This window comes from Eretmochelys imbricata, chromosome 12 (assembly GCF_965152235.1).
Source record: "Eretmochelys imbricata isolate rEreImb1 chromosome 12, rEreImb1.hap1, whole genome shotgun sequence".
Lineage (NCBI taxonomy): Eukaryota > Metazoa > Chordata > Testudines > Cheloniidae > Eretmochelys > Eretmochelys imbricata.
Window position 1 is genome coordinate 32698115 of NC_135583.1, and position 21753 is coordinate 32719867.

At 38.2% G+C, this 21753-nt stretch overlaps 1 protein-coding gene across 5 annotated transcripts in view; it reads right to left on the bottom strand.

Moving 5' to 3' along the window:
* Nucleotides 1–2686: 2686 nt before the first annotated feature.
* Nucleotides 2687–21753, bottom strand: part of CMC2 (C-X9-C motif containing 2) — a 48133-nt gene continuing 29066 nt past the window's right edge. For 3 of the 5 annotated variants that reach the window (XM_077830962.1, XM_077830965.1, XM_077830964.1), the window contains exons 4-5: nt 10980–11051; nt 2687–3135 (exon numbers count right to left, since the gene is read on the bottom strand). In XM_077830962.1, coding sequence (XP_077687088.1) covers nt 3049–3135; nt 10980–11051 — 159 coding nt within the window. In that variant the 3' untranslated portion in view covers nt 2687–3048. The remainder of the gene's footprint in view (nt 3136–10979; nt 11052–21753) is intronic. The other 2 variants (XM_077830966.1, XM_077830967.1) reach the window with 1 other exon arrangement.

Here is a 21753-nt window from a genome sequence, read left to right on the forward strand (position 1 = left end):
CCAAGGATAATCTTTTCCGTTCCAAAGCATATTTCTAGCAGATTTCATTATAACAATAAAACTGTACAGCAGCATGGTGGCAAAGCCTCCATCACCATATTAAAATTCTAAATCAGATGCGGTGCTCTTCCTTTCAGTCTTTAAAGCAAAGAGATGAACATCTGAGGGGACAGAGAGAATCATTTGCAAGTGGCAACGTACTATCTAACAAGTTGTGTTTGGAAAGTATTCCAATTACCATTGAAGGACTGCGTTTCAAAACACCAATTTGTAAGGAAATAACTGTATAATGAAAACAAAAGTGCACAGTTGATCAAAATGTGGAAAATAACCGTATCAAGATGGCTCTGGAGAAGTAATTAGTTCTGCATTTTGCATATTTAATCAAAATCAACAAAATGATCTTGCCCCATGTTGTCACGGGTGAAGGTCAAGCCTACTTTTCATCATGTTTTTATACAAATGCAATAGTGTCTTCATGGCAAATAGATGGCTCATAATTTCTGGGATTAAAGGCAAACAGTTAAATTACCAGTTTCACACAACCAAAAGAGCACTTCTGATCTTTCAGCATATTAGTGTTATGTTGAGAACTAGATTGTGCTTTGGGAAGCAACGGGGGGGGAAGGGGCGCTTTTATTCAGTTTCATAAACAGGAAATATTTTATAGCTTAATTATTTGTTAGTGATTGTAATACATTAGCCCCTATGAGACATACCCAGCTTCTCACAGTGTATTCAGCTACTTTTCCCTGAGCCAAAAAGCAAATTACCAGATTATAGGTGCTTAAATACTGTACTGGGGATGAATTTTGTGAAACCATCAGCGTGATCGTTTCTAGGTAATGAATCCTCGAAAAAATCCTTCTGCACAGTTACATCTTTGAAATGTAGCATGTTTTTAATCTAGTGATTTAAAAACAAAACAAAAAAGCCCGCACCATCCTGCTGGTTAGAACCATAGGTCTGTCTCAGGCTTTGAAGCCCTAGAAGTATTGTTGACTTTTCAAAGAATAATTTTAAAGCAAGTGCAGTTTTCAGCCTAAATTTAGCAAAAGTATTTTTTCAACCAATTATAATTTTGAGTCACAGCAACATGGCTTTTGGGGGTTGGTGTGAGTTTACAGACCCTTTAAGGTGTTGGCTTAACAGTCCATCTGCCACACAAGAAGTTCAGTTGGGCAACATTCCCTGCACTGTCCATTGAACACCTAATCGTGCTAACCGCTCTCGAAGTGAGGCAATAGTTCAGGCTCCATGAACAGTCACACTTTTCTATATATTCAGTGGCTAGTAGCTTTTGTGATGGGAATGCTTATCTACTGGGAACTTGACAGAGCAATCTGATCATTTACTCTTCGCACCCTGAACAGGATTTGAAATGCAACTTGCAGGTGACATGCTCCACATTAGTTACAAATAATCAGCAATTCTAATGAGAAAAACTGCCAGAAATAATTGGTATAGCATCTTATTTCCAGTGGACATCAATAAAATTGAGTGCATAATTTAGATTTATAATTCTGAAATCCATTAACTGTCCAGACAGATAACACTTGTATTTAAATGAAGTGGGTTATGTTTTTTCTTTAAATGAAGAGGAACACTTCAAGTCAGTCAGATTTTGCTATCCCATTTTCTCCCTCAATCCTATCTATTCTATGTATTCCACACAATTTTGAATGAACACTGAATTTCATACTAGTCTACATCATATGTACTGTCAAATGTCCTTTTAAAATGCAGAGGTGCCAACATTAAACAATACTAGACTACTGAAGGCATTTCATTAAAGTGGCGCAGAGTTTTACCAAACTCTATAAATAACACATCAGAAATACTTACATTACAAAGATTTATAATTATAATATGCATAATTTCTAACTTTCCAGCTGCATATTTTAGCATTTTTTCATACTCCTTTAATCATTCCTAGGGTGTGCACCAAATAATGCTTAATATTTTATGTACATCTTTTTCTCAAGAATGTCACCTGATTTTCATGAAGTTGGCTCAGAATCAAGGGGCCTAAAAATTCATGTCCAACTGTGTACCATGTCTGTGTACGCTATTACCACTACTGCCTGGAGAAAGAGGACATGGATTTCAGGCACACTTAGAGTGTAAGAAATTAAACCAAAAGCATTTGTAGGATTTATAAATTTTATTTACACATGGGCCAAGGCTTCTAGGACCCCATACGGCAGGACCCAAGGATTGGTATGTAACCTTTATCCTCCACAAACAGCCTACCAGCATGCAGGTCACATCCTGAGGGTCTGTGTATAGCTGCAGCCTGCCAGCCACACATCGGTCACACTGTGGTTTTCCCCAGGCTTAGTCACCACTTGCAGGGTGACCCCAACACATTCCAGTCCCAGATTTCCCCCCAAAACGTGCATTCTGCACTGTCTAGCCCTCTCCTGGGCAGTCCAGATATATTAGGTCCATTGTCCCTCTAAGGGGACCAATATACAACAGTTTGCTACCCAAAATGGAGTTACCCAGACACAGTTCACAACACTGGATTAGTTTTGATTAAAGAATAAAACAAATAATTTAACTACAAGAAGATAGTTTTTTCTCCTGACGTTCTCAAGCTGACTTGTTTTTTAAAAGGTAGAGAAAAAACACTTGAGACGTACACTGTACATGAATAACATTAAAAAGATGATGAAACCTCAGGTTAAGATTTTTTGTCCAGTTTATTTTACTTAAAGGTCCCAGCTTATAACTTGTCTTGTATTAGGAGCCCAACAACAGAACATGCTTATTATTTTTATTTAACCCTGTTTTCCTCTCAACTATAAGTATTGTTTGCACTATGGCAACCCTAGAAATATCAGTTATATTCCACTAAATCTCTCGCCAAACAATTAAAGTATCTTGTCAGCAATAAGTGTAAACTTCAGCAATTTTTATTACAAACATTAGCAGTTGAGTAAATAGCTTTTTATATCCAAGTGCATAGAAGCCAAAACAAGATATGTTCCTTCAGCTTTCAGCCAAATGTCCATATGATGTATAGCTATCCAGCTGCAACATTGGTCAGCTCTCAGAGTGTTTTGAAGCATTAGTGAGCCTCTGCCGCATCTCTTCAGCATGTGCCCTGCTCTTGGCTCGGTTTTCTTGGTACTGTAAAACAAGGAAATAAATTAATAATAAATAAATTATGTCACTGAATTTAAAATGCAGTACAAGTTTATCACTTGCAAGAAAACAAATGTTTTTGCTTGACAAATTATTAGGGCTGTCAAGCTATTAAAAAAATTAATTGAGCGATTAATTGCACAGTTAAACAACAATAGAATACCATTTATTTAAATATTTTTGGATGTTTTCTACATTTTCAAATATATTGATTTCAATTACAACACAGAATACAAAGTGTACAGTGCTCACTTTGTATTTATTCTTGATTACAAGTATTTGCACTGTAAAAAAAAATAGTATTTTTCAATTCACCTAATACAAGTACTGTAGTGCAATCTCTATATCATGAAAGTTGAACAAATGTAGAATTATGTACTAAAAACCGCATTCAAAAATAAAACAATGTAAAATTTTAGATCCTGCAAGTCCACTCAGTCCAACTTCTTGTTTGCTCAAACAAGTTGCAGCAGATAACGCTGCCCGCTTCTTGTTTACAATGTCACCTGAAAGCGAGAACAGGCATTCGCATGGCACTGTTACAGCCAGCGTCGCAAGATATTTACATGCCAGATGCGGTAAAGATTTGTATGTCCCTTCATGCTTCAAACACCATTCCAGGAGACATGCGTCCATGCTGATGATGGGTTCTGCTCGATAACAATCCAAAGCAGTGTGGACCGACGCATGTTCATTTCATTATCTGAGTCAGATGCCACCAGCAGAAGGTTGATTTTCTTTTTTGGTGGTTTGGGATCTGTACTTTCCACATCGGAGTGTTGCTCTTCTAAAACTTCTGAAAGCATGCTCCACACCTCATCCCTCTCAGATTTTGGAAGGCACTTCAGATTCTTAAACCTTGAGTCGAGTTCTGTAGCTATCTTTAGAAATCTCACATTGGTACCTTCTTTGTGTTTTGTCAAATCTGCAGGGAGTGTTCTTAAAATGAACACCATGTGCTGCTATAAAATACTATTGCTTTTATCAGTTTACAGTGCAAATATTTGTAATAAAAAATACATTTTTATTTCAATTACAACACAGAATACAATATAAATGAAAATGTAGAAAAACATCCAAAATATTTAATAAATTTCAATTGGTATTCTATTGTTTAATAGAGCAATTAAAACTGTGATTAACTGATTATTTTTAATCGCGATTAATTTTTTTTAGTAATTGTGTGAGTTAACTGTGATTAATCGACAGCCCTACAAATTATGTTTGCATTGACAAAATTATTTTCATTATTTCATGTTTTTATTGACTCATTTTCTTTAAAATTAACAAAGGGTCTGTTTCATAAAAAAGAGCATTTTTTCGGTCTGAAGTGAGTACAAAAACTGAATAACAATTCTAGTAAGAGTACAGCATACTTGCTTATGGGGAAAACTTATCTACCAAGCCAACTCATGGATGAGAAATATAGCTATCTTTGGATCATGAAGATACTTAAAGAGGTGCACCTGTGTAGAATGTAAGCACCATGCCATGTCACTGCTCTAGAAAATTCCTCCCTAATGCTAAGATGTCCAGGATGGCTCCTCTACTTTCTGCATCTACATGAAGTTGTCCTCTTTGTAACGTAAGTATCTGTGATCCACGCATATCTGCATTTCTAAACCAAACAGATAAGAGAGCTTTATGCTCCTACTGGTATATTTTGTCAGACAGATGATGGTTATAAATTAGGCTTGGAAAGATTAGATTTTTATTGGTAACTGTCGGGAAACATCCATTTCACCACACAAACAGGTTGATGAAAAAAATTATTTTCACTGATAACTGAAATTTAGAGATAGGCAAAGTAACAAAAATACTGTTGGAGCACTTCGTCTGATTTTAAAATATTTACTTTTTATATCTGGACATGTGATTATGACAATTTGTGTTTTGTTATAAAGCTTTAACTTTTTGAATCTCAAACTATATTGTCATTAAATAATTACTGTCTGACCCCACCTCAATTTCCTGCAACTGAAAATTTAAGTCGAATAGAAAAAAATGCTTAAAAATAAACATTGTTATGATCTTCCAAAATTATTAAAAACAATCTAATTCCACCTAGCCTAGTTATAATGTTCCTTTAGCAGCCCAATGGCTGAGCAACACATTCCCTCACAGCATTTTGGACATTAACAGGAGCCAGCCTGCTAGAACACGCTATATTAACAGAACCTCCCCACAATGACATCTAAAGCCTTGTTTTCATCTTAAAAGATCCAATGATCATGACCAGATGCCTGACAATGTCCTGTTCCAAAAAATCAAATTGGAATAACCCCATGAAGTTCATGAAGTCTGGAACAAATGCACAAGAGATTTGGTCATCTTCAGTGCCTTAGATGACCACAACAGATAGTCTTGGTAACTAACATCAGAACTGGCAAGAGCTCAGTAAGCTCAGGTAGGAACTTGTAGCCTACACGTAATTCAAATTTCATTTTATTCCAGAACATTCATTCATATTTAAATAAATCCCAGACATGTCTGATGATATGGCACAAGTAAGACCACACCTAGAACACTGTGTACATTTCTGGATACCCCAGCGCACAAAGATTTGATACATTTCAGGAAAGAACATCATCATCAAAAGATTGGGGGGTTGGGACAGGAGTGGCAAGGCATTAGATATAATTTCTTCATAAATCAAAACAGCATCATTTAGCACAATTACAAAACCAAGTAAAAGTGATAGTTCTCTGAATATCTGAAAAGTATGAACACCAAAAAGGGGGAAATTGATTAGGATGACTAAAGGAGCATAGTAGAAAGAAAGTGAACAAAGGAAACTTTCCCTTATTCAGCCCACACTTTCTTAACAGCTACTCAAAGGTCTCAATAGAGAAAGACTCAACTGTGCAACAGTCTGCCAAAGAAGTGATGAAAACACTTTCACTTGAGGGATTTCATACTAGATTAGACAATGTACTGACAAATATACTTTTGGGGACAGTCTTCAGCATTAATAGGAGTCTGGACAACTTGACTTAGGTCTTTTCCATCACAGTTTGGGCCCAATTGTGGAAAACAATTTTTATTTTCATGTTAAATTTTGAAAAATGCAGTCTCTGTTAAGCAATTGCCTGTATCTGCAAAGCTTTTCTAACTTTCAAAGAGTAACAAATTGTTTTCTGCTACAGGAGTTTCCATACAGCTGTAAGTCTAAGTATTGCCAGTTTTGTGTTATACATTTTAAAAGCATATCCACAGAGGGTTACTGACTACCAATACCTAATTAGAAAGTGCTTATAGTAAAATGTTTTTTATATTTCTTAAACTCAGCCCTGGTCTACACTAGACAATTAGGTCATTCTAGCAACATTGGTCAGGGCTGTGAATAATCCGCACCTTCCCGAGCTGTGTAGTTAAGCTGACCTAAGTCCCTGTGTAGACAGCACTAGGTCACTAGAGGAATTCTTCCAATTGACCTAGCTACTGCTCTTGGGGAGGTGGATGTCCTACGCCGACGGGAGAATCCTTCCCGTTGGCATAGGAAGTGTCTGCATTGATGTGCTACAACACCACAGCTATGCCGCTGTAGTGTTTTAAATGTAGACAAGCCCTCAGACAACAGTGAAAATCAGTGCAGCTAAAAGCCACTATACAAGTTATTCAAGTCTGCAGTTACTGAATATTTTTGTTAGTGAAAATAAACTATGCGCAAAGATCTCGTCTAAAGGCCCTATCTAAGGAACTCTGTACACCTCATAGCTCCTGCGTGGCATGACACATTAGTTCTCTTCCCAATATTAAATCGGATATCTTTAAAAAAAAGACATTGATGACATATTTGCTATGGATTTCGTATCAGAGGCAACAGCTACTCTTCACCTAAAGGAAAGCACAAGTGTGATATTTAAACAAATTTCTCTTCCAATATAAACACACACTGGGTATCAAGGGCCAATAAAAAAAATATAATTTTCTTTGGATGCAGTCCTTAGGAAGAAGGATCCTCCCAGAATTTGCCTCCACAACTAGTACTGCAGCAATACGTCTTAACAACAAAAGCATTTTGGTTTGCCCCAAAATAAGATTTTGATTAAAGTGAAGTGCATTTATAACAACACAAAACATCACACTGACTTAGATAATATTACATGCAAGTGATATTTGAACAGTTTCAAATCACTTCATACATGATTTCTCCTTGTGTAAGATGTATATTCCACTCACAACCGTCAAGGGACTAAAACAGCTTCCTAAATGAACTAAGACTAGTACCAGAAGAGTTACATTTTAAAAAGCCAACAATGTTTGAGTTAATTTGAAAGATTTTGAAAATAGAAAAATGGGCCTACTTTATGACAGAACATTGCTTTTTACACCTGGCTACCACCGAGGAAATCATGGACCCGGACCTCATTTGAAATCAACAAAACTCCAACCCCTCTCCAATACTAAAGAAAACTATGGCAAATACTATTCCCTCACCTCAAGTACATACATCTTTATAGCATATTGTTTATATTGAGCTTCCCATCATTTTATGTTAGTTGTATTTTTGCTTGAGAAGAGAAGCTTTGTTCTTAAAGTACATTGTTCCTGTTACTATATGCTTATGATTCATGTTGATAAGACACAAGAAAAAAAAATACTATTCTCTGGTATAGTACTTAGATTCTGCTGGTTCTAAAGTACATACTCATTCACAAATGGGCTTTTTTTTTGTTTTTTTCCCCCCCATGTATATTCACAATAGTCGTTTCAAATAAGATATTTTGAAATTGCTAACTGATTACACCAGCAAGCCTTTGACCCTTTCAGGGTGCTACAGTTACACTATTATATCACTGTAGCCATAATTTAAGAGAGCAGATACTTCACAGCCTTTTTTCTTTCAATGGAAGAAAAAATTAGAATTGTACTGGAAAACTGGTAAATTATAGACCTCAGTTGACCTGTGTGTAACCTCTACATTGCAATGCCTCTTGACATACCTTTAATCCGGCCAATTCAATTGTATGTGGGTATCAAAGGGATGTTAAATTGGCTGGGAGACATAAGCCCATTCACCGATGTTGATAAAAAATCAAGGAAAATGTTGTTTGAATGTTTACATCTGTCTATATCCTATACTCAATTAGCCTTAAGATCAAAGATGGATATACACTGCATGGAACTATTGACTATTTCTTGTATTGTCCTCACTTATCTGTCCATGTTTTAATGAATGGCCAGCAATTGCCTAATGTAAATCGGTATAACTGAACTATTTGTGTATGCATGAGAAGTAGGTAGTTAACTTCATACCAAAGGTCTTTGGTTTAACAATGGAGACTCACAAACTGTCTGCATTACCTATTCTTCGTCAGAGAAAAACCCATGCTGTGGCAGTAACCCTCACTGAGCTACTTTCAGCTACAAATACTGGACCATTGGAACAATCCTGCTATCTCTGATTCATTTCTGGACTGCTTGAACTCTGGCAGGGAGAGTTCTAAGCATATGGACAGAGATTCCTGGAATTGATTTTTGGGAAGCCCTAAGGACTTATGAAAAGGATTCTAAACAACTCTATATCTATGCTTTAATCTCTTTAATAACTCAACTGATTAAGAAAAGAAATCTTTGGTTAGTTTACCAAGGAGTGGCTAACAGCTGTTTCTGGTGAGGTCCTAAAGTATCCAGTGACTTGGGGTGAGGGACTGGTCTTTTGGGACTAGAAGAACCCAATGTGTGGTGTTTTTTGGGTTTAATAACCTTACATCATACAGCCCAGGTTGTCTGGATGACGATAAGGGGCTGGAATGCTAAGGAGCCTGTATGTGACTCCGTGGTAAAACTAATATAGTGATCCAGGGGTACACTTCTGTTACTGGCTTGGTAAAATCTAACTGTAGAATATACCACCAGTTTGGGTGTGTCTGTCCTGTTTTCTGACAGCTTGTCCTGAGTTTGGCATTCTTAGCTGTGACCCACTCTAGGCCCATGACAATATCTATTCTTATTTTTCAGTTTTATTTCACTGAGTTTGTATTATAGTTTGAGAAGGTTTTCTAAAGCATGCCATTAGAGTTCAAGTAGATGAGGTGGCATTCTTACAGATTGATAATGTAGGGCAAGCTATTCTGGCTGTTCAGCATTTGGCTTTTCAAAGCCACATTTTCAGAACATGGCCACTAACTTAGCACATACAACTCTGCGTTTGCACAATTCTGCATTCTATCATTTGACACACACAAATTCTGAATATACCAGTTCTCTCATCCAGGCATAACATTACAAGTGTAAAGATCAGAGTGGATCCTGTTGTGATACCTGGGCCTACAAATTTACCCTAATTGTAAGCTCAAGTGTAAAGAGTATATGAAAGTTCATAAATGTTACAATAACTTATAACAACAAATGTTAATAGAAAGTAAGTCAAGTAGCTTTCAATAATGAATGTTATAAACAGATGCAAGGGAACCAGACAAAGACTAAATTAATCTAAACAAAAAAATGACCCCAAATTTGGATCACAAGCCTACCCTGCATCTCCATGAGGTATGCCAAGTTTCAAAGTTAGCTGAGTAATCATGCAGGTTTTGGAGCACTTAGACTCATCCTTTAAACAGAAAGAGCTTCTCAACCCTCACTACCAGAGAGTTGGTGCTCCACTATGATTATTAACTAAACTTTTTCATTTTTCTTTTATCTGCAGTACAGTATTGTAATGAGCAGAGTCCTGAGCAGGAATGTTATACCTATAGGAATCACTTAAGGCCCAATTCTGCGACTCACTGAATAGTTCCCTGAAGCTAAGAACTCATGTTAAGTCGTGCTCAACAGACAGAACTTGGTCGTTACTGTTTCATGTTGTATAATGCACAAATAGGTATCCTATGAAAAGCAAATCCCAACGAAACTGGCTTTATTTTTATTTTTTTTTAAGCAGGAACAATCTGTGAATTGTTAATCAGTTTCTGTTTGGAAACATTTTATTTTGTTAGAGATGCGTGGGGGAGAGGGGGAAGGTATTACATATCTACCTACTTTTGGATCTCTAGAAAAGGCTCCTGCCTTTGGTTTAAAAAAAAACCAAACAACATTGGAGTGGAAGAGGCACTATTTCTTTTGAACATGTCATCACAATGACTTCTGTTTTCATGTGCATGAGAGCTGCATTAACATTTCTGCTGAAGAGCGACCAATGTACTGTCAAGCTTAAAAACACTTACAAAGCAAGCAACAGTGCAACTGCCAAACAAGAGTGTTAATGAAAGAGACCTTTCTGGGTGATATACGGAATGGAAAAAAGTACTATAATTATTTGTGAATCAAAAAGTACATAATGTACTTCTAGGCTATTTAACAGTGCTGCTAACCCAAAGTAAGGGTAGCAAGATAGCAAACAGATAATTACTGATTCAATTTTATGGAAGAATGAATAATATTCTAAACTTTACTTACTGGTGATTTTAACCAGTGCTTTATATAATATCAGAGTCTACATTTAACTGAAAAAGTATCCAAGTTAGGCCACTATCCTGCAACTGGATCCACAAAGGTGGACATCTATGCCCTTATGGCACTCTGTTGGCTTCAGCAGCATTCTGCGCAAGCTCAGAGGTCTGTCCACAGGGATCCATTTTCAGGATTGGAGCCTACTACTGATTACAGAAATAAGACTCCTGGCAGAGGACTTTGATTCGGTATCTTTGCACAGATGGGTCCTAGCCTGGTCTCTCACTTTGCACATACTATTTTCCATGCACAGACCTTTGTCACAACAAATTGTATACTAGATAAAAAGGACACAACTGCACTGTTGCTATCCACTTTAATATAACCTTTGAAAACTTTAAGTATTTCAGTTACATTTTAAGTTAGTACCTTACCTCCTTCTTTAAGCATTTCCGCATCTCACGGTCAAGGTCATTGCAGTGGCCAAAAAATCTCAAAAAGTTGTGCTAAGTATTTATGGGAGAGAAAACACAATTTGCCATGTTATATAATTCAAAGTTTCTGCTTGAAAAGCATTACAGCTTCTTAGAAATTTATTTGTAGCTTATATTGTGTTCTATTCTTCCTTTCACTTCCTCTCTTGTAGAAAAGTCGTTTTGTAATGGATTTGATTTTTTTTTTTTTAAGGTGTGCTGAGTTTCAAGAGAATTTACTCTATCTAAAAATCAGAGCTACTTCTTTGGAAGTGTTGTTACTCTGTTAGGGCCCAAACTTTGGTGGTGCTTACCCTTCTATTTACTTTACTGGGAGTTGTACAACATGCGTTAGAAGGCACTCAACACATTTCAGGATCAGACTCTTAAATAAGATATACAAATTGAAGTCAGACGCATGGCTCATTGGCAACATATTTAAAGCATGTACTTATTAACTTGAAGGCCAATTCTGTAATCTTTACTCACCAAACAGTATAGCTAATTTCAGTGGAACTGCTCGTGTGTGTAAAAGTCTCTGGAACAGATTCTTCCGACTAGAGACGGTTGCAACCATTGCGGAGGGGATGTGCTCAATCCCCAGGATAAGGCACAGTGTACACTGCTTCTCCTTCATAGCTCTAAGAAGTGTAAATCCAGAACTACAGTTTCAGATTAAACTGCATACCATCCTGACCACATAAGAGTGTGCTGCTTGTCCAAAATATCTGCAGCTGCTATACAGAGGGAGACTGGTACTACAGAAGTGGCCATAACCCAAAAGAGAAGAGAAGGTAAGCCCCTCCAACCTACCGTTCAGATCAGCCCTAATTTCCCATTTCATCAAGCCCATGACTTGAGACTGCATTCTCTCTGGTTAGGAGTCAAATCACGGTAATTTCTGAGGCTTCATATATATTTAAATCTTATCTCATTTCAAAGATACTAATGGGGAAACTATGGCCATTGTTCTGATTGGCTGTCTATAGCTATCTTCCCCAAGTAAGTCAAGTGTCTGCCATGAAAGTAAGGCACCTAAAAGAAAACACTTTTTGAAGCAATGTCACATCAGCCAAAGAGCATTGTCCAAAAATATGCCCACAACTCCTAAAAGTGCCATTTTCACAGAATGATAATCAAGATGACAGTACCAAGTGGTTTGGCAGTAGAATGCTACATAAGACATCCAAATTACGCAAAAACCTACAAAAACTCAGATTCAAAAATACTTGCAGCTATAGGCTGGACTGAGTCTGCTTGGTCCACCGTGTGCAGAACACATCAGTAGCAAAATAGAATGTGAAGCAGGAAACAGAGTACAAAGAGGGTTTGGTACACAGGGATGGCTCTAAAAAAAAAAAAAAAGACTGGTCTTTCCTGTAACTCCCTTTTTACCCCAGCTTCCTTACCCATGCCATTCAATATGGAGGTGCTATAAGGAGCACAGAAACTGAAAAAGTATGGCGAAGTCCATGGTATTTTAATGAAGAGCAATACATCTCTGCTAAAGTTTAGTATGCATATATTAGCCTGTATGTGAGTGGTATATAGAGACCATGTTAAATGTTAGTATAAATCATGTTAGTAATTAGTTTTACAAAAATCAGCTTCTATGAAGAAAAAATTTTGACTGTTGGACTCTAGGCTATTTAAAATAGAAACCAGACACTTGCTTCTCATTTAAATTGTACCAAATACTTTTATTTGCATTCCTGTGATTTATAAGCAAACATATTTATACATATGTGGGGTGGGATACCATTAATGCGTGCGTGAAATTTCAGCCAGAGTTACAAATTTCAGAGTTACAGACTCCTGGGAATAGGAGGGGGTAATGAAGATGCTGACAGACACTTCACTGTAGCAGTGCTATAGTTAATTAGCTTATACCTCTGTATTTAATAGGAGGACATCAGATGACACCACATGCAGCAATTGCATGTGAAAAGCCCTCACTCTCCCCAATTTGTACTCTACTACAAGCAAATCATGTTTAAAAAGAACGTTTTCATTTTTAACTAGTACAGACTTTCTTTCATTCGTAACAGAATATACCCTATATTTGCACTTTGATTTTTATGTGAGCTCTCATACCAGGCTTACGCCATTCTTCCCAAGGTGCACTGCTGCAAGCTATTATTCAACATGAATATTCTGCAGAGCATTTAAGATGCAGTAGTTCACTCACACTGTCACCTAAAGTCTCTTCCTTTCATATAAACATTTGGTTCACAGGGTTTCCAACTAAGAAATTTAGTTGACAGACAGAATTAATTCAATAAATTTGGAATGATAACATTTCCACCGAGCCTTATTTAGGGGGAGGGAAGGAATTTGGAAATATTTCACATAAGTGTGTTATGTTACAATACCATCCACCCCATATATCCATGACATAATCCCTTTAGCAAAAGGAATTCTCTTTCTTGTGAATCACATGAACATGCCAATAGCCAACCCTCCCTGAATCCGTCCGCCCTGCAAATTGTTTAAGTAAAATATGAATGGGGAGGAAATGATATCCTGTTTGTGTCTGACTATCACAAGTGAACACCTCCACACACAAATGGTAAGAAAATTCATAGGTCATGACTGCAACTGTTACCCTTAACTCGACACCTTTATGTTTAGAACTGGACACTACAGTTTACCTCACCAGTATAAAATACCACAACAGCAAGCAACTCATCACACAGTATAAAAGGGCCAATATTTAGCACATAAATTAAGCCTTCGTAGGGATGTAAATTTGTTTTAGCATGGTAGTGCGATATTATAGTACCAAATAGTTGTTTACAGTATGTCAAAAATAGACAATATTTTACAAGTACAAAAATGTTATAGATTTACATTTATATTTAGATACAGTGCATCATCCAAGTGCAAACGTGTGCTTACTGTATATATGTACATACATGGACACCAATTATCTCCCAGAGGCTTTTGTCTTCCTGAATTAGAAGAATTCAAAATTCATTTTTTAAAGTAAATATTACACTCCTCTGGCTAGTCTTTTAGTGTTAGCAACCATTTTTTCCAGTATGGGAAAGAGCTAAATTATTTCTAGTGAAGTAGCACAGAAATATTTCCATGCAGACACACTGATTGTCAAAGTTTCAGCCCAAATGTTTTACAACTTCTGTACAACCATACCTGCCCATTTAGAAATCCAAGCATCTATTTTGCAGTTAGCACATTTTAAGTGTGAAACAAAAAAAGGCTTTGAAAAAAACAAAAAACAAATACTGTTCAACTATTAACCACTGTAGATTTTTTGACATGGTACAAAACATATTACAAAACTTCAGTACAGATTCATATTTTTGTATGTCTGTACATACTTTTGATTGAAACACATTAATCCAGTACATCCTCACTTAAAGTCATCCTGGTTAACATTGTTTCATGGCTGATCTATTAGAGAACATGCTCATTTAAAGTTGCGCAATGCTCCCTTATAACGTTGTTTGGCAGCCGCCTGCTTTGTCCACTGCTTGCAGAAAGAGCAGCCCGTTAGAGCTAGCTGGTGGGGGCTTGGAACCAGGGTGGACCGGCAGCCCCCCATCAGCTCCCCACTCTCCTAAGTTCCCTGTGCAGCAGCTTCCCAGCAGACTATCAATTGCCAGGCAGTTCAGCTGTCCCACCCCCGCACTGCTGTGTGCTGCTCCTGCCCTCTGCCTTGGAGCTGCTCCTGGGAGCCTCCTGTTTGCTGTGCAAGGGGTTGGGGGAAGAGGAGTGCTGATGTCAGGCTGTCCCCACCCCACTCCTTTACCTCATCTCGACAGAGCTGGGGCGGAAGGGGGCGGGAGAAACACAACAGGGCTCAGGAGGGAGGGAGCTTGCTGGCAGCAGCTGCTGTCTCAACTTGCTGATCTACTTAAAAAGGCAGTGTACTTAGGTGTCAGCATACTTAAAGGGGCAATGCGCATCTCTCACACATTGTGTGTATCTCTGTCTCTCTCTGCCATGCTGTCTCCCCTCCCTCCATTCCTGCTGCCTTGTAGAGTGTGAGGCTAATTAACAACATGTTAACCCTTGAAGGCTCAGCTGAATGCTAGTTCATCATTTAGCAGTAAAGCATTCCCTGGGAAATATCCCACCCTCTGACTCCATCACCTCAACCAAGCTTCACGATCATTGCTGTGTACAGTATTAAATGGTTTGCTTAAAACTTATACTGTGTGTGTGTGTGTGTGTGTGTGTGTGTCTTTTGTCTGGTAAAAAAAAATTTCCCTGGAACCTAACCCCCTCATTTACATTCATTCTTATGGGGAAACTGGATTTGCTTAACATCGTTTCGCTTAAAGTACCATTTTTCAGGAACATAACTACAACGTTAAGCGAGGAGTTACTGTATTAAAGGTAATCTCAGAATGTAGCAGTTGCAGCATATATCTCAGCCTTATTTAATTATAGCATGCAAGTGTGTGCTATGTGCCTCACAACACAGATAAAGATTGCATGATCCCTGCCTGGAGGAAGCTTACTAATTTCAGACACAATGCAACAAGGGGAGTTACAAGGCATAGAAAGAAGAACAGGGGTAACATCAATAAGATTATGTGCTTACTCAGTGAAGGCTAGTGTATAGCATGAAGGAATAACAAAGCTATTTTTAAACATATAACTAAGATATGGGACTTATTTTATTTCTTGTAGGCATCATACAAGGACTGAGTCTTCACGAGGGATTTTGGAGGAAAAATGGTAACAGCCTTATGGACCGGCTTGTGAAGTTCATTCTATTTGTTACTCCTGGGGGAATTCTACGCCAAAAAAATTTAAATTGTGCAAAATTCTACATATTTTGTCAAAACAACACAATATAATCACCCAGTTTCAATTATTTTGGTAATTTATTTCAAAATACCTGTCAACAAGTATGTCAACAATACAGACAACAGCAAAAAAGATTCTCCCAGGAGTAGAGAGTTAAAGAAACCCCTACAACAACTCAGTTCCAGTTGTGGGGTACTGCAGAGGGCAGTGTGGGGTCCCCAGAGCCCAGACACCTGCATTCCCATCCCCCAAGACCCCAGTTGCAGGGCACCCCCTGGCCCAGTCACCCACACCCCCTTCCCCTAGAGCCGAGCCACAGGGCACCCTCCGGCGCAGAAACCAACCCTTTTCCCCTTCCCCACAGAGCCCAGCTGTGGGACAGTCCCCAGACACCAGCCTCCCCTCCCCACAGAGCCCAGCCATGGGGCAGCCCCCAGACCAGGCACCAGCACTCACAGAGCCTTTAGGATCTCTCCAGGGGACATGGTGTGGTGCAGCCTTGCCCTTCCTCACCCTTTGCCAGTGCTGGTTGGGTCTCCCAAGCCCTCTCCCATCCCCGGAGAATGAGGACCAAAGAGCATACAGCCCTCAGCCCCGCCATGCTGGGTGCTCCACTCACTGCAAGCTGCATTCTACAGAGTCCTGCAGCCCCTAGTGGTGGCCAGAAATTCTGCAGGAAAAACAGGGAATTCTGCAACATTCTGCCTTCTACAGAGGCGCAGAATTCTAACAGGAGTAAAAATGTGTGTAGAAGAGCAGCTAGAAAGTATGGAGACAGCTGTGTGAGAGAAGAGGACAAAATGGGCCCCAAAGCTGGCAACACTGGCAGAACACAAAGTGTGACAGCAGTATGTGAAGGCTGCAGTAGCTGAATCTAGAGCCTATCTAGACAAAGGCAGAGTAACCTGGGGGGAAACATTTAGAAAGAAAGGGATAAACCAACAAATATATTAAAGAAAGAAAGAAAGCCATTTTAGCAAAAAATATTATTTCAATGGGAAAAATAAATAAAGCCAAAAAAAGATTAGAGGATGACTATTATCAGTCCTCTATGGGGGAGCACAATGAAAAAATGACCAGAAAAAGTGAAACCAGTGAAGAAGAAACTGCATGCCACAAGATGTCTGGACATGTTCTCTCCACAACAAACTTCATGCTCTTTCAGATTCATCTCCCTTAGTACATGTTTCCATAGATCTAGTATGAATTATTAATGGAGAGCAAGACATTGATAGGAAATTGTACTCTGTCTGCTTCCGGATATTGCAAATAAAAAGGGGAGGAAATGAGTAACATGAAGTCAGGATAAGAAAAATGTTTCATATGAAACTTCACAATTTCTTTTTAAGACTGCTTACCTGAATTATTCTTGTTTCACAAGTGAACCTTTTCAGGTAATAACAAGGAGTCCGGTGGCACCTTAAAGACTAACAGATTTATTTGAGCATAAGCTTTTGTGGGTAAAAATCCCACTTCTTCAGCTACATGGAGTGAAAATTACAGATGCAGACAAATATACTGACACATGAAGAGAAGGGAGTTACCTCACAAGTGGAGAACCAGTGTTGACAGGGCCAAGATCTTTATTAAGCATTCTTAAAACTACAATACCCACCTGGGGAAGTGAGGAAACAGATTGACAGAACGAGACAGGTACCCAGAAATCACCTACTACAGGACAGGCCCCACAAGGAAAATAATAGAACACCACTGGCCATCACTTACAGCCCCCAGCTAAAACCTCTCCAGCACATTATCAACAATCTACAACCTATCCTGGAAAACGATTCCCCACTCTCCCAGATCTTGGGAGACAGGCCTGTCCTCGCTTACAGACAGTCCCCCAACCTGAAGCAAATACTCACCAGCAACTACACACCATACCATAGATATACTAACCCAGGAATCAATCCCTGTAGCAAATCTCATTGCCTACTCTGTCCCCATATCAACGCTAGCAACACCATCAGAGAACGCAACCAAATCAGCCACACCATCAGAGGCTCATTCACCTGCACGTCTACTAATGTTATATACGCTATCATGTGTCAGCAATGCCCCTCTGCCATGTACATTGGCCAAACCAGACAGTGCCTACGTAAAAGAATAAATGGACACAAATCGGACATCAGGAATGGTAACATACAAAAGCCAGTGGGAGAACACTTCAATCTTCCTGGACATTCTATAAGAGATTTGAAAGTAGCTATACTTGAACAAAAAAACTTCAGAAACAGACTTCAAAGAGAAACAACAGAACGAAAATTCATTTGCAAATTTCACACCATTAATTTGGGCTTGAATAGGAACTGGGAGTGACTGGTTCATTACAGAAGCAGCTTTGCCTCTCCTGGAATTGACACCTCCTCATCTATTGTTGGGAGTGATCTACATCTATCCTGATTGAATTGGCCCTGTCAACACTGGCTCTCCACTTGTGAGGTAACTCCCTTCTCTTCATGTGTCAGTATATTTATGTCTGCATCTGTAATTTTCACTCCATGCATCTGAAGAAGTGGGGCTTTTACCCACGAAAGCTTATGCTCAAATAAATCTGTTAGTCTTTAAGGTGCCACCGGACTCCTTGTTGTTTTTGTGGATACAGTCTAACACGGCTACCCCCTGATATTTTTCAGGTAACGTGCACCTCACTTCAGTTTGAAAGATGTTATTGTACTCCCACAGTATTATTTTATACTATAGGTATGCTATATGCTCTGGAAACTTAGGGGTGAGAGCAAGCTAAAAAAGCAGAATTATTCTTTCCCCTCTCTTCCACTAGCAATCAAATTTATTTGTCAAATAAGACTGATCAAAGAACATACCTTGTTAACTTCTAAACGTGTACAGTTTCAGCTTCACTGTAATATGAAAAGGCTGTAGTCATAAATGACTAACTGTTTATTCAAAGAAAAGGAAGGGTTCCATTACAGCTGCAAGAAAGAGCTGGATGTAAGTGTGTATGTATTCTACCAAATTAAAGCCAAGTTCGTTATCCATCTGCAGCGTAATCAGAAGGAAGTGACATGCTTCTCGCTGCAAATGCAAAAAGAGATCAAACAGTTGCACAAAGGGTCTGAGAGAGGCAACACCTCAACTCTCAGAAGTGAGACTATGCCTGCTGTATATGTGCACTTGAGATATTTCTTTTCTGGTGCAGCATCCTGCCAGGGACTTCATTTGGACAAACAGTAATGAATCCTAATCTTAAGATCTATAAGTATGCCATCTGCAAGCCCAGCTGAGAGACAGAACAGCAAGGGAAAGTTACAAAAATAGCAAGAGTGACAGGATGACAGACCTGAAGACAATGTGAAGAAACTCCCCTGAAAGTATATCATTTCACGTGGAGCCAACCCTTTATGGAAAGTTAGAGGAGAGTTTAGAATGTCTCAGACTGGACATGAAATTGATGAGAACAGATGAGGTAACTAGGAAGACATCAGATTTAGTCATCAAGTATAAAGATTTTGAAGTCAACTTATTTTTATAGATTCAGAGAATGATTGAGGAAATCTGAAATCCTGGCTTCATATTATGGAGTTAAACAGCTTATCAGACCAAGCATGTACCATCCAATTAATGGATATTGCTGAGGAAGACGTGCAATAGAAAAGTAGGATATATTCTTTAGTCATAGATTTGCATGGAATTTGACTGTTACACCAGTTTAAAACTTTGGTCTTGGTCTCTCTTACAATTATTTATCAAACTTCAAGATACATTCAAAAGAAATGCATTGTCATGATAAGCTGAGATGGGTCTCAATCAAACCTTTACGTATCTTCTTTCATATACCATGGAGTCTTGTATTCGCTCTAGAGACTGATTACATTCATGACAACTTCTTGAATTCTGAGATTTTCCTTACGTTTTAAAGTATACTTTGTTGAGATGTTTTGGGATCCACTATCTATATAAAATAAGTGGATTTTCAAGTTTAGTGAGACCTATTATATTTAAATTCCTTGAAGCTGAAGCACACCAATGGACATTGTGTAAGTGAAATTAAGTTCCAGCTTGAAAAGAAATTTTACTGCTTTAAATCTAGTTAACATGGAGTCTGCGATGAGAGTAAAACGCCATCTTTTTTATGGGTCAACTTATGGAAATTCAGTTTTTCCAGGATGGGTGTCACTCTCATAATAGTGAAGTGCTTGTAAAACCCTATGTTCTATAGCTGACAGTTGCAAGAAATACAGGCCTTTTTAAAGCTCTCACTTGGCACAGCAATAGTTTATCTTTCAAAAGTGTCTAAGGTAACATTGCGCAAATAGCATGCTTGACAGCTTCTATCCAACAAATATGAACTTCGTACAGTAGACATGCTTCAGGTCAGCAATGAAATACATTAAACTGAGTTCTGTGGAGATGTTTAACCACACTGCCCAATTCAAGTTATCACTTTTAAGAGTATTGAATTCAGCTACATAGAAGCTTACACTCATGGCAATTTAGTTAAGTAATGGCCAGAGTTTTCAGTGACTCACACACTGAGGGTGAAGTCAGTGAAATATGAAATTCCAAAGTAAGATATTTCAATAAATTCTTTTAAAGTTTAGATAAAAACATCATTTCCTTATGACTGAACTGTCTGTGATAGACATTTTCTCTTCATAGCAGAAACTCAAGAGTGTGCAAACACCTCTCTTTTCATAGTTATGCACAAAGCTGAAAGAACCAATTAAGTCCTTCTTCACCCAAGGAGAAATTGTCTTTCAGTCAAACCAAGAACACATTCTGAAAAAAATATAATCCTTTGCATCAATTTATTACCACTACTCTTAATCCTTTAGCACCTTAAATAGGCAATGAACCCGGGCAACTCACTGTTGCCAAGGAGTTCAAGTAGAAGAGCATATTCAAATCAAGTCCTTTCTAAAGCTAATAGACAGTTTTATTAGACATATTGTGCCAACCTATACAACATAAAATTATAAGAGGAAAGCAGAGTAACAATAATTCCAACAATGAAAGGAATAAAACAGGCTTCTCTGGTCAAAGTTTATTAGCCAAATCAGTTTACACACCACTAGGCAGAACAAACCAAAGGGAACTAATTTTCTTCTCTGTCACCCATTTCACCGGCAATGCTATTTACAGTATTTTTTTAAGGTGATTACAAAATCCACACATTAGGATTCTGCAGTGTCTAAATAAAAATGTGTTTTGGTTTTACTTCTACTGTCCCATTAAACGTGAGCAGCTATCATTTTATTGGCAACCTCCTTTGATATTGCTGCAGTTGATATGGAGAGGAACTTCCTAACATGGTTTTAGTTATTAGGTACCTGGTTAGAATCCTGCTTGCTTTTATTTAACTTGGCTGAGGAAAACTGTATGCCCATGCAACACCTCAGACTACCTAGATCATTTAGACTGCACAGATAAATGAGGCTGCAGAATTTGGAGAAAATACAGAGAATATACCCTGGTACTCTCCATTCCAATTTAAGAATTTGCAGCTATTCTAGGCAAGGCTCCCTCATAATAATTCAAGAATTTAGAGAGAGCACAAGAACAGAAGATTTAAACAGAGCATACTGTGGTCAAATAGTATTAAGTGAGAACTTGAGTAACAAATTCCAGTGGACTTTAAATTGATGAGCAGTGACACAAATGAAGTTGGGGAAAATGGCCGTCTTTAACAGTAATTATCTGTTCCTACATACAGTATAAAGGCAAAACTTATATGGAAATTAATGAAGTGTGCCCTTTAGTACTGGAAGTTATCCTCTAAAGGGCTGCTAGAGAAATTGAGCTGACTATCTAGATTGTGAATGAAAACTAATCTCTTGTGTTTAGTGAGCTAAATTAGGGAAGGTGTGGGTCACACTACTTAATAAGTAGTTTGCGATGATACTGCCCACAGAATTGTTCAAGTTCCCATGAGGACAGAGTTAGAGCTATGACAGTGTCAAAGAGTTTACTACACAATCCCCACTCATTGTTTGGT